Source organism: Leptonotus elevatus, chromosome 2 (assembly GCF_054856555.1).
Source record: "Leptonotus elevatus isolate MCC_2025b chromosome 2, RoL_Lele_1.0, whole genome shotgun sequence".
In the NCBI taxonomy this organism is placed as follows: Eukaryota; Metazoa; Chordata; class Actinopteri; order Syngnathiformes; family Syngnathidae; genus Leptonotus; species Leptonotus elevatus.
The window spans coordinates 36,688,169-36,701,797 of NC_141240.1; the positions used below are offsets into that span (position 1 = coordinate 36,688,169).

Genomic DNA, 13,629 nt, shown 5'->3' on the forward strand with positions numbered 1-13,629 from the left:
AGCTCCAGTTCCATACAATTGTAATACACTCTATAGTTGATTCAGTCTTTATGTAGATTTTTTTTCGGGTCTTCTATTATCTATTCGGTGCGGGTTAATTTTATTTTTTAATGACACCAAAGGAAAGTGGTTTGATAATGCGCATTTGCTTCATTGTTTAACCAGTGTGACGATCAACGTCCAGACATGGAGTCACAGGTACATAAATAATACCATTAGTAACCATAGTTTACACAATAGATTATGCGTACACGTGTTGTTGGTGGTAGTTACGCTTTATGTTAATAAACTCACTTAACTGTTATCCTTCAAATCATGCTAGCTCACGGATAATCTCAAGGTTTGGTTTCGTATTTAACTGTCAGCTGCTAGAGTTGACTACAGGAAGTACCTGGTTGAAATATCCTGGTTACACATTGATAGACAAAGATGTTTTTTTTTCTTCCATTTTATATTTACTTGGCTACGTTCAGTATTAATACCAGTCGTCAACTTACTAACTTGGTTTGTGCATAATAGGTTAGGCTTTGCTGATGCACATTCCATTCGTGCCAACTGGCTACTCCCTTGCTTCGAAAATGAGCATTGCATTGTTCTCCTGGCGACAAATGGTGCCGATTGCACGAGGTTTGAGTAGCTGTGCTGCGTGTTGTCAGGTGATCACCAACTCAACGGAAATCGCCAGACTCTACCGAGAGCTCAGCCTCTTCCCCTCACTCAGCAGGGCAGACGTGGGACCCGTCATCACTTCTCAGTATGGAGGAAAATACAGCAACATCTACACAGGTTTGTGCACTGTCAACGTTGAGGAGTTCGCATCACACCATGATCACTGGTATTGATGATGAATATGTGCTGCAGAATGGAGCCAACGCGATCTGGAGAGGAATGAGAAAGTCAAGTTTTGCAAACAGTACATCGTGTTCCATGATGACAAGTCTGTGGTCTTTTCAGCGCCATCAGGAAACTGCACAGAGGTCCAAGGAGTGTATGTACCAAATGTGCAGTCATATTTCGGAGGGATTTTTAAATTGTAATCCACACACATTTTGTCCTCCCCAACATGTCAGGTTGCTAAGCAAAGATGCCCCATCTGGAGAAATGAAGGCTGTTGTCAGAAAAAGCACAGTAAAGGGGGAGGAAAACCAGTTTCTGGAGGTTTGGTGTTATGTTTATACTTTAGAGCAAACTTGTCAAACTTTTTACATCATCGGCCATCTAAAAAAATACTTGGCTTTAGTAATAAAAATTATATATATATATATATATATATATATATATATATATATTTTTTTTAAGTATACATAATTAATTGTCTATTATTGTTGTGAGTCTCATACAAGTCACAGTCATTTCTGTTTTACGTATGCTGGCAAATTTTTGGTGTTTGTACTACTGTACACGTTCTTTATCAGAGATGGTAAATCCAGGTCCCGAAAGTAAAAACCCTGCCACAGTTTGGCTTTAGCTACAGGTGCTTGTACTCAACCGGCAGGTAAACGAGGTCATTACATAAAGCTCCTGTGGCTAAAGCCAAACTCTGGCAGGGTTTTTACTTTTTTGACCTAGTTTTCCCATCCCTCTTCTTTATCTACATTTTACTATCATTTGCTCTAGTGTGTGAAATATACAATGACTTTATTCTCCAGATCTGGAATAAAAACAAGATGAAAAGCATCAATCTCACAGCTTTAAAGAAGCATGGGAATGTTTATGAAGATGGTAAGTTACTTCAATAATCCAATTCACAAAAATTATAATAAGATCTCCTGATGACTTTCCAATTTCTAATACAAAATGTTCTACAGACAAAAATATGGACTTTAACCCAAAGAATAACCTTAATGTGTTTTGTATCCTCAGAGCACTTTGGTTGCTTGGTCTGGTCCCATTCGGAGACACACCTCCTGTATGTGGCTGAGAAAAAGAGACTCAAGGCAGAGTCTTTCTTTAAGGTGTGTTAACAGGGCTGCTTTGGTAGTAGATCAGGGTTCACCAATTCCGGTCCTCGAGGTCCGGAGTCCTGCAGGCTTTTAGATGTTTTGCCCACTAGCACACCGGATTCATCTAAATCGGCTCATCACCATGCCTGATAACGATCCTGATCTTTAGGCCCCGTCCAGACGGAAGCAAAGCCGGCTTCGTTCCTCAAACAAATCTCGTACACACAGAAGCAAGACTTGCGTATGTCCGAAAATAGACGCTGAGGCCGTTTAACGGCTGTAATGTACATGCCAAGTCTGGAGTAGCGCTGTAGCGCAGCCACGGGGAGTTAACGGAAAGCGTAGAAGAAGAATCAGCGAAGAAGACGAACACTTTGGAAAAAAAACAACTTTATTGCAATCTACAGAACAAACATGGCTTTGCATGTATCGAAACAACATGAAAAAGACAAAACACAAGAGAAGTGACAATGGCGGGTGATTCAAGTACAACACCGCTTGTTGAACGTGGGAATAAAGAAGCAAAATATTTTGCTGCAAAAGCATAAGCAAGCTAAGGAGGCTGCGCAATACGACTACGACACGGCTATCCGCCATTGTTGTTGACGGTCTGACGGTTCGTGCGCAGTCACGCGAGAATTGGCGCATACGTCATCAATCTGTGACAATGCGTCGTCATCGAGCTGCGACCATTACGTCATCGCTGGAGGAGTGTCCTGCATAAGGTGTCCAGACGGACGCGTTTTTAAATCCTTCCACTCTGAAGCCCGGTTTCAAAAGTGATCGGTTTCAAGCGCCGTCATGTGGACGAACGGCTTAAACGATAAGAAACTTGTGAGGATGCATTGAAACTGTCTTTCGTGTGGACGGGGCCTTAGTATCAGATGTGTTGGTAGGCGGAAACATTTAAAACATGCAGGGCCGGCATTGGTGAACCCTGTTGTAGATTATCCCTAAAAGTAACCACCATTTTGCACCTTCAATTTAAACCTAGCATTTTCATTAATAAAAAAACAACAACAAAAACCCCAAACAATATGTACTTACCAAAAAATCAGAAGGGCTGTTCCTTCTTTACACAATTGTATGTGTTTGTCTGATTGATTGCTAAATGTGTGATTGGTTTGGTGATCAGTTCTCATGATGACAGGCGGTTTAAAAAAATAATAATGGATGGATACCTAATAGAAATTTTATAGTGTACAGGAAGAAAATATGCACATTTTTTGTATTTATTTTTCTATAAACAGTCAAAATAATTGTTGTACTTTTACAGTAACATTTTGTAATACTCTTATAAGCTAAGCAATGTGTCCTTAAAGATATTACAACTATTCTGTGTCTGACTTTCTGATTGCAGACCGAGTCTTCAGAATTGTCGTCTACTTTGGATGAGGACGAGACTTTGAGATCAGAGAAAAAAGACGCTGTCAAAGTAGATCCTATAAGCCAGTGGTGTCCAAATCCGGTCCTCGAGGGCCTGAGTCCTGCATGTTTTCGAGCTTTCCCACGTTCAACACAGCTGATTCATATTTAAGATCATCAGCAAGCTCTGCAGGAGCCTGATGATTATCTTGATTATTGAATCAGGTGCGCTGGAGTAGAGAAACCTCGAAAACGTGCAGGACTCAGGCCCTCAAGGACCGGATTTTGACACATGTGCTATAAGCACTTTTGAGTCACTTTTATTTTTCTCTTTAGTGTTACGTGGCTAATGCCTGGTATTTTATTTCTTTGGTTGTCCTGAAGGGGGAGCAGTTTGCCTTCTACGAGGACTGGGGAGAGGCACTGGTTCAGAAGAGCACCCCAGTGCTCTGTGTTTTGGACATTGAGGGTAACAATGTTTCTGTGTTAGAAGGAGTGCCTGAGAACATCTCACCAGGACAGGTTGGTGTACATTTTGTTTCCGAATTAAATGGTAAATTCACTTTCAAAGTTTGGGTGAGAATATGCAATATAATGGATGTGTGAATGAAATTATACCATATCTATTTACATTAATGTGCTCTAATAAAAAATCATTCTACTTTGTTTGTTTTTCTACAGTTTTTCCTGTTTTGCATTTATTTAAACTTTTTTTTTTGAGTGAACACAGACCACCAAAGTGCTTGTTGAAACTCAAGGCCTCTCTTGGTCTCTGCAGGCATTTTGGGCTCCGGGTGACACGGGTGTGGTGTTTGTTGGATGGTGTCATGAACCTTTCAGACTTGGACTCAGGTCTTGTCCCAACAGGAGGTGATTTAATCATTATAATTATCAACACATCGTCTGTGTTAACTCTACTTGCTATGTTTATAATACGTACTATAAGTACGTCCCCACCGTTCATGTTTCTTCTGTTTCTGTCAGATCATCTTTGTACTATGTGGATCTCACTGGGGGGAAATGTGGTAAGTGCAGTTAGCTGCTACTCACACTGTGGAATTGTAAATTAGACTGAGCAAATGGATATGATTACAGTAATTTCTGGACTATAAGCCGCCATTTTTTTCACTTGCATTCAACCCTGCGGCTAATACAAAGGTGCGGCTTATCCATCAGATCACAAGGGGGCGCACTATAAAGGAAGCGCAAGAGCGTCAGGCAGAGCAAAACAAACCAAGTGAGCCCAAATACAGGAGAGACAGAACGAGAGCGAGACAATTTGCGCCCTCATTGGTGCGGTAACAGTAAAACACCTGCGGCTTATAGTCGGGTGTGGCTTATATGTGTAGCAAACTCGAGTATTCCCCAAATGTAGCTAGCGCGACTTATAGTCCAGAAATTACTGTACTTTTTTTAACTCTGTTCGCTCACTCGTTTTATATGCATATTTTGTACCTCTCAGAGCAGTTGGCATCTGAAAACAGCGCAGTCTCCTCTCCCAGGCTGAGCCCAGACCAGTGCCGGATTGTTTACCTAGAAAATACTCTCTATGGACCACACATGCAGTGTAGCCGACTGTGTATGGTAATTACACAATATAGTTGTTAAGCATGCATTTTTTGGGGTGGGGGTACTTTGTAATGTCAACGCTCTTTTTTTTTTGTGTGTAAAATTGTATGTTTTTTCTAGTATGATTGGTATACCAAGAAGACCTCAGTGGTGGTGGATGTGGTAAAGAGACCAGGAGAAGGTAAGTAACATTAGTTGGTCTTTTTATTGCACACTTTCCTCACTGTCTTGAATGTTTGTGTTTGTAATTCTACAGATGGCTTCACTGGCATCTATTGCACTCAGTTGCCAACTAAATGCTGGTCAGCTGATAGCCAGCGAGTTATTGTAGCCTGTCCCCAGCGCAGCCGCAAGGTTTTTATGGTTTCATAATACTAATTATACAAAAAATAAACAATGGGGATTTTCTTTTCTTTCTTCCACATACATGTTCAATGTCGTTGATTAAAGGTGTTGTTGTCTGTGTTGAAGGAGCTGCTGATGGTGGATATCAATACAGGGAGTGTCACCTCTTTGACTTCAAGTGAGTCAATACATACGTAAAGCTCAAAGTTACATGAATGAATGGGTTTGTTTTATCTTTCTGCATGTGTAACTCATTCACTCGCAGCCATTTTCACTGAAGCAATCTCCTTCACTCCCGGCTGTTTTACTGGATTTTGACTGATTTTGCAAGACCCACAGAATATTGTGTTCTATTGCTATTGCTATTAGAGTATCTTCTTTCATCAGGAATAACGTATATTTCTATCTGTTTCATTTTGCAGAAATTAGCATTAGAATATAGTTAAGTTTCTGCATTATTCACAAATCTATTTAGAATTATGAGTAAATGAGCTTTTTTTTTCTCCAACATGGCCCTGATTGATCTCTTTTGCTCTGCTGGCCGTTTGTGTAATAACTGCCATTTCTTCAACTGTTCTTTGCAGTTGAGAGGTTGCATCAAAGCCTTCTGTATGTATGCTCTTGCACAGTGGTTCTCAACCCCGGTCCTCGGATACCCCTATCTAGCCTGTTTTCCATGTCTCCCTCAGCCAACATAGCTGAGGATCGTTATCAGGCTTCATGCAGAGCTTGCTGATTAGCTGATCGTTTGAAACACCTGTGCTGGCTGTACAGGGGTACTTGAAGACCAGGGGCTCTAGCATAAAACAAACAAACATTAAATCGTATAAATACGTCTGTGGGGCACTTACATTTAAAATAGAACGTTTTTGGGAGCAAATGAGTTAATAGTGATTTATGTGCAGATTGGCAAAAAAATATTTTGAAAAATATATGAACGTTCATGCACCAGAGCAGTATTATTTCGCATTGTGAACAACAAGCTACTGTTAAGTGTGGAACTACAACTCAAAGCTAGACTGACAACAGACTACTTGATATTTTTTTTCTCATAAAAATGAACAATCTTTTTTTTTATGTGCTTGTTATGATGCAACAACACACAGCTGTTCTCCAAACCGTGAAACACTTTGAACACTTTATTTTTGGCATGATGATAGTGATTCTGACATAAATAGACATAGAAGTGTTGTCCTGATTTATTTTCCACGCATCCCCCGTCGTCCGGAATTTAGAGTCTGGAGAAGCAAACCAAAACAGACTGGTGGTTTGAGTGGTCACTAATGTTTTGGGGCTTGGATGTCATAGCAGGACGTCCACTGGTCCAAAATGTCTTTTCAGTAATCAACAAGTGTATTTATAGTCAAATGTGTTCCTGTGTTCTGTAGAGTCTGGCATGGGTGCCTGGAATCTGCTGACTATAGAGCGAGATCTGATGGTGGCAAGCTGCTCTTCTCCAAACTGCCCTCCAAGTCTGGTATTCATTTCTTCATTCAAGATTGCACGACAGGATTGGCTCTTTCATTAATGGTTCCTGATGAGGATTTTACTTTGCTCATTTCCCTTCCTTACCTCTTCAACCTTTTAATAATGTCAAGCTAAGTTGACAATAAATTCTCAAGAATTGATGAATTGCTGAGATGTCCCACCAACAGACAATGGCGCTCGTAGCAGTTTCACAATATAATGAATGCTGTTTCATTCAGCTGTCCTGATCTTCCAGCACAAGCCAAAAAATATTCCAACTGCTAATCAAATCAGTAACTGCATTAGTTAACGTTCCAGTGTATGGAATTGTGTGCCAAAGGGAAAACTGCAATGGTTCTTGTGTCTCATGTCCAGAGAGTGGGTTTCCTTCCGACCAGGGATTCTGAAGAAGTGGTCTGGATTACACTGGAGGAATCTCAGGCAATACCAGAAATTGATTGGCAGATCTTGACGTTCTCCCCTCCCTCAGAGCAAGACAACAGCCAATACCGTAAGAGTATATTCTCCTTTTGGTTTTGTTCCGTTTCTCTCAAAATGTTCATAATTAATCCATTCTGACTATGATATGGTCTTCTAATGGCGCGGTTTTAAATGGTACACCGACAAGTTCTCTACAGCGCAATTTCAATTTTGCTTGTCTCAACTTGTGTGTGTATTTCATCTTTGATCATTATTATTATTATATTATTATATCATATTATTATTGTTATTATTTAATCATGTAAATAGGAACATGTTTCAAAGTTAAATGGTTTGAGTAATTGTTGAAAATATAACACATATTTTGTTTATGTGAACAAAAAATCTATCCAGGCAAACACTACAATGTAGGGCTGGGAAAAAAAGTTGATGGGCCGACGCAAAAATGCATGCGTCTAAGCTATTTTAAAAATAAATAAAAACATATTTGTGGCACCTCAGAGTGGCCAGAACCAATATTTTGCGTTTTCGCACGGACGCTTATTGCGAAGCGGGCTCCGACCGGCTATCACCAAAACACTACTAAGATGCTTCCTAGGGTTTATGGTCTCTTTAGACTGAAAAGGGAGAAAATTATCATCGCTTCATGTCTGATGTTTGTAACAAAACAATCTGCGTCAAAATCCCTAAAGAAATTAAAAGAGTTCTAATGAATTCATTGGAGCCAAACACGCGTAAGATGGCGGCCCTACGTGCGTCTGCAACAAGACAAGGCGGTATCTACTATCTGTTTTAGCATGCAGGCTAAACCATCCAGCATTTGCCGTAAGGACTATTACTACGGTTTTCCACCACCAAAGTGTGCAATAACCGAGCCAAATTGACCCAGTTGGCCACAATTCACTTAACAGACGCAAGGGAGTCTGATACGTGGACACTGGCGGACCTTAGAAACGAACTCATTATGCAATACCGTTACCTAGATCAGTGGTTCTCAACCGCAGTCCTCGAGTACCCCTATCCAGCCTGTCTTCCATGTCTCCAACAGCCAACTCGGGTGTTTCAAACCATCAGCTCATCAGCAAGCTCTGCATAAAGCCTGATAAAGATCCTCAGCTGTGTTGGCTGAAGGAGACATGGAAAACAGGCTGGCTAGGGGTGCTCGAGGACTGGGGTTGAGAAGCACTGATCGAGATTAACATTAGCAAGTAGCATTATTAAGTACAAAGCTACAAATGAGCGAGTACGTTCATGGATGTAAAATGGAATGGAACCAAAGCAAAACATCGGGGTGACGGCGCAGGATCCTGGAGCATAAAGTATTGATTAATTAAACCTTGATTAATCGATGGAAAAACTAAAAGTCGTTAGTGACAGCACTACTATAACGATTAAACAAAAGATACCCCATCCATCAATTATCTGAACCGCTTTTTCTCACAAGGGATTAAGTATATTGATTATTTAAGTCTTGCTAATTGTCTAGACTTGAACTATTTATGGAGCTTAATTCCATTTTCTTTTTTCCAGCTGGCCTTGACTTTGAAGCTTTACTGATTAAACCAAAGGAGGTGAAGGATGGCGTCAAGCTGCCTCTTATTGTGACTCCTCATGGTTGGTGGTAAACATGACTTTGATGGCATGTTATTCTACATTGATCAACTTGTTGCATATTAATTATTTTTGACATTATGAATAGAATTATAATACTTAATTATACATTTCATTTGTAGAAGGCCAACATGCTCGGTTCTAATTAGTTGGATTGTTATACTATGACTAAGGCATGAATGTTGAATAATAAACTGTATTTTAAATGATTTTTTGCCGTAGGGGGTCCACACTCTGTGACTGTTGCGGACTGGCTTCTTTCACCCGCTGTGCAATGCAGGTTGGGCTTTGCTACATTATTAGGTAAGAATCCCAAAGTGTGAAATCTTATGTTACATGTTATGTGTGCCAATGGTAAAGCCAAAAATTGTCCTTAAGTCCACAACCCTGGCATATATTTTAGCATTTTTCTCCATAGGTTTGGCACATTTCTTGAAACTGAGATGACATTTTCAAAATACCATGGACAAATCCCAAAACCACCTTCTAATTGCTGCCAACTGAATGGCATTCCTCATTGCTTTCATCATTTCATCATCTTAGTACATGTCTCAATTGCCTCAGTGGATCTGTACAAATGGTTGTGTACATTTAGCCTGCTGTTAGCACAATGTGCCCACATTGATCACATTTTCCAAATGATTAGTTGTTTTTCAGTCTAATTGGCTGTCCTCTCCAAAACATGTCATCAGGATTTCAGTGTGTAAGTCATAATATGCGAAATCATCTGTTCAGTTGTCAAAGTTAGTCCAGCATATATCACAGGGGATCGGTGTAGAAGATGGTTGACTTGAGACATTCACGCCGTTTTTTTCCCTTGCTGCATTGCTAGGGAAAATATCGGCTGCGACGTAGATGAAATAAATAAATAAATAAAAGTCACTCAAGGGTTGGGAGACGGCAGCAGTACCACCTGAGCTACGCCACTTCTACTGTTTGCTTAGCTCCAAGATGTTTTAGGGGTGTGAATTGCGTAGTGCCTGTCACGATTCGATTTGATGCGATTAATCCCGATACGAATCTATAAATCCATTTTAATTATATATTTTTTATATATATACTCATTTATAAAATACTTATCAGTAAACTTGTACATGTACACTGTAAGATTTGTATGAACATTTATTTATTTACCTGAAACAGGCTTATAAGCCACTGTATTTTACAAACAGGTTGCATTCTGTTTAATGTTTGAACAGCATTAAAATAAAATATTATGGCTTAATGTTCCATTAATACAACATTCTTCCATGCTTAAAGTGTGAACCCTAACTAAGTAAGACATTTTGTTGAATATTTCCATCAAAAAGTGATGTTTAAAAATCTATTTGGCCGCATATTGAATCGATTCGAGAATTGCGCACTGTAATATCGTGACATATTGCCCATTCGATTATTATTTTTTTTAAACACCCCTAAGTTACATATACTACAGGAACACACAGCAGGAGCTCTGTTGCTCAGTGCGTCTATCGGCTGTCTCCCAAGCTGCAGGTCGTGAGTTTGTTCCTCGACCCTTGAGTGGCTTTTATTGATTGATTTATTTTTCACTTCTTTATTGTACACTCTTCCAAGTGTAAATGTTACTCTAAGACTGAGTGTATTTGGTCCCACTCTAAAAAGAGCCAAATTTATTTGACAGAATTTACTGTGTAGTGAAAGTGATACAGTAGCTGGTTCTTCATTTACGCTGTGCGCTAGATATAATTTTAGTTATTAGTTTTTCATAAATATACAGAATTCGGGTTACACTTTCTTTTGTTGAACTCTAATGTGTAAGTAACTTTGTGTGGGGAAAAAAAGGTGTTGCACTTTCAGTATGTCTAACCGCAAACTTTGAAAACTGCTCTTGCAAAATCCCTTTTCCCCTCTGTTTTATATATAATTGTATTTTGTTAGCAGCACCTCTGCTGTTGTGACAAAACATCTAATGATTTTGACTTGCAGTGCTCAGAGAATGCCAAAGGGACGATGCATTTTGGGGGCACTGACATAGAAATTTGATTTTGACACATAGGTACGCTGTTTTGGGAGAGATATGAGCTTTTGCAAATGATCCATGGTGTTGTGCAAAATCATCCAAGTTACTTTTGGCAAAAGCACAAAGTGAATGCAGATGAGCCAAAGCAATTATTTGCAGTAACTTGCGACAATACCGACTCTGTGTTTGGGAAAGGAACTTGGAGGGAAGCATGTGTGACCAGTTTTGGGATAGATATGTGCTTTTGCTAATGAACTGATGGGTTGTGCACAAATGTCAGTCTGTTTGGCCAAATGAGCTTGCAGGTTTTGACAATGTCATCTCAGTTTCAAGGAGAAAAACGAATAGATTTATATTCCCCCAGCATAAGGCACATTTGTATTTGGTCAACAAGAGCATTTTCCGCACGTTTATATTTCTTGAAACAATACCTAGCAAGTTTGATATCACACTAGTTTATGTGCTGCTCTACGAGTGACTGGAGATTATTTTAGCGTCTAGTCCAGCCATTGTATTCTTTGTGATGTCAGTGATTTGGTTTCCTCCTCTTAGCCGATTGAAGAACCCTCGTGTAATATAGGAATATAGTACAATGTTTGCAAAACTCTTCCTGCTATTTTTGTGTGTGTGTGTGCTTGTTTTCAGTGAACTATCGTGGATCGCTTGGATTTGGCCAGGACAATATTCTCTCATTGCCAGGCAATGTTGGAGCGCAGGACGTCAAAGATGTTCAAGTAAAATTGATAATCGGGCATGCTTGAAAGTAACTTAGTTGGCATTTGTTCTTCTGTTTTACTCCTGTTCCTAACAGTGCAGATTGTTACTTTAACTCATTCACTGCCATTGACTGCTATAGACGTCAAAAATTCATTTGAACTATTTCTATTAGTTTAACTTTAAGTTAAGAGTATAACATTTTTTTTATTGTACATTTAGAACAGATATAAAATGTTTGATTAATCGTGAGTTAACTAGTGAAGTCATGCGATTAATTACGATTAAAAAAAATTATCGCCTGATGCCCCTAATTTTTTATAATCGTTTCTTTTCTTTTTTTAAATCGTGTCAGGTGATTTATATTTTTGATGGTAATTAACTGCACGACTTCAATAGTTTACTCGCGATTAATCACAAATTTGATATCTGTTCTAAATGTACAATAAAAAAAAAATCTAGGTTTTTATACTCTTGTTAACAAAAGTGGAAAAAATGTACGAACGAATAGAAATAGTTCAAATGAATTTTTGACGTCTATAGCCGTCAATGGCAGCGAATGAGTTAATTGCAATCGTGAAACCGTCTCTACAATTCATTCTTGCTAACTATGCATGTTTTCATGTGTTTGACCATCAGTTTGCTGTTGAAAGTGTTCTGAAAGGTGACGAGTTTGACAGGCAGAAGTTGGCAGTTTCGGGAGGTTCCCACGGTGGTTTCTTAGCCTGTCATCTCATCGGCCAATATCCCGGTTACTACAAGGCTTGTGTGGCTCTCAACCCTGTTGTCAATTTGGCCTCTATGGCTTGCATCACAGACATCCCAGACTGGTATAGTGTGACATGTTTATCTGTTTGCGTTACTGTTGCTAGTGTGTATCAGAACAGTCCTGAACACTCAGGCAAAAGAAAGTACCAGCTTTTTCCTCTCACTGCTGCTGTTTTTCATTTTTACAGGTGCATTTTTGAGGCTGGCTCTGACTACAGCACAGATAGTTTGCATGAACCTGCCATTTGGGAACAAATGTTGAAAAAGTCTCCAATCAAACTTATGGCACAGGTTTGAGCAGTGATTATGTGTCAATCCATGATGTGTGTGTGTGTGTGTGTGGCAGTGAACTCATTCACTGCCATTGACGGCTATAGACGTCAAAAATTCATTTGAACTATTTCTATTAGTTTAACATTTTTTTCCACTTTTGTTAACAAGAGTATGAAAACCTAGAATTTTTGTTGTTGTACATTTACAACAGAAATAAAATTTGTGATTAATCGTGAGTTAACTATTGAAGTCATGCAGTTAATTACCATCAAAAATTTTAATCACCTGACACAATTTAAAAATAATTTAAGATTATTAAAAATGAGGGACGTCAGGCGATTACATTTTTTAATCGTAATTAATCACATGACTTTACTAGTTAACTCACTATTAATCATCACAAATTATATATCTGTTCTAAATGTACAATAAAAATAATTCTAGGTTTTCATGCTCTTGTTAACAAAAGTGGAAAAAAATGTTAAACTAATAGAAATAGTTCAAATGAATTTTTGACGTCTACAGCCGTCAATGGCAGTGAATGAGCTAACCGGTGCTAATCCGTTTGTGTACATGTTTCATAAATGTAGGTGCAGACGCCCGTCTTGCTCTTGCTAGGAGAAGATGACAAGCGTGTTCCTCACAAACAAGGAATTGAATATTACAGGGCTTTGAAAGCAAAACAAGTGCCTGTCCGGTAAGCAGCTTTGATGACTTATCGCTTTTGTTATATGAGATGTTAATTCTCTGATGCGCTGATTTTTGTGTGTAGTTTGCTGATGTACCCGGGGAACAACCATTCCCTGTCCAATGTGGATGCAGAGTCGGATAGCTTCATGAACAGTGCTCTATGGATGATACAACACTTGTGTGAGTGATGGGGCTCAAATGAAAAGATTAGTGTGTCAACTCTGGCAAAAGATAACAGAATACTAACAAGAGGGGTTCTTTCCAGTTGTTGGGACGTTGTGAAGCCAAAGCAAATTAGTGGTCTGAGACCACAACATACCTTGCATTCATTAATTTGATTCTGTCTGTGTCTTTGGTGATTATCAAAATATCTACTACAATGTGGATGATTATTTTTAAAATGTTTTAACTACTAAAACTTTAATAAAGGCTGTTTTATTGAAGAAGTGTGAATGCTGCCGT

General features: G+C 39.1%; 1 protein-coding gene across 2 annotated transcripts; it reads left to right on the forward strand.

The window, feature by feature from the left end:
• Positions 1-32: 32 nt before the first annotated feature.
• LOC147179835 (acylamino-acid-releasing enzyme-like) lies at positions 33-13,607 on the forward strand. Of its 2 annotated transcripts, XM_086067628.1 has the most exons (23): positions 33-198; positions 657-786; positions 862-988; positions 1,071-1,158; positions 1,650-1,722; positions 1,864-1,955; positions 3,304-3,378; positions 3,693-3,830; positions 4,087-4,178; positions 4,293-4,333; positions 4,771-4,892; positions 4,998-5,058; positions 5,134-5,231; positions 5,349-5,400; positions 6,611-6,699; positions 7,065-7,200; positions 8,661-8,744; positions 8,964-9,044; positions 11,368-11,456; positions 12,076-12,266; positions 12,393-12,495; positions 13,068-13,174; positions 13,250-13,607. In XM_086067628.1, the coding sequence occupies exons 1-23, from the start codon at positions 187-189 to the stop codon at positions 13,353-13,355; spliced, it is 2,187 nt and encodes a 728-aa protein (XP_085923754.1). In that variant the 5' UTR covers positions 33-186; the 3' UTR covers positions 13,356-13,607. The 2 variants fall into 2 exon arrangements, with proteins under 2 accessions (XP_085923754.1, XP_085923753.1); XM_086067627.1 differs by lacking the exon at positions 33-198 and having other exon boundaries at positions 425-786.
• Positions 13,608-13,629: the final 22 nt, after the last annotated feature.

Excerpts from the sequence above, each read along its gene's own strand:
- LOC147179835 (XM_086067627.1), top strand. The coding sequence starts at position 534 with ATGCACATTCCATTCGTGCCAACTGGCTACTCCCTTGCTTCGAAAATG. Across the intron at positions 6,700-7,064 it reads CAAACTGCCCTCCAAGTCTG|AGAGTGGGTTTCCTTCCGAC; the intron begins GTATTCATTTCT and ends TCTCATGTCCAG. Across the intron at positions 7,201-8,660 it reads GCAAGACAACAGCCAATACC|CTGGCCTTGACTTTGAAGCT; the intron begins GTAAGAGTATAT and ends TCTTTTTTCCAG.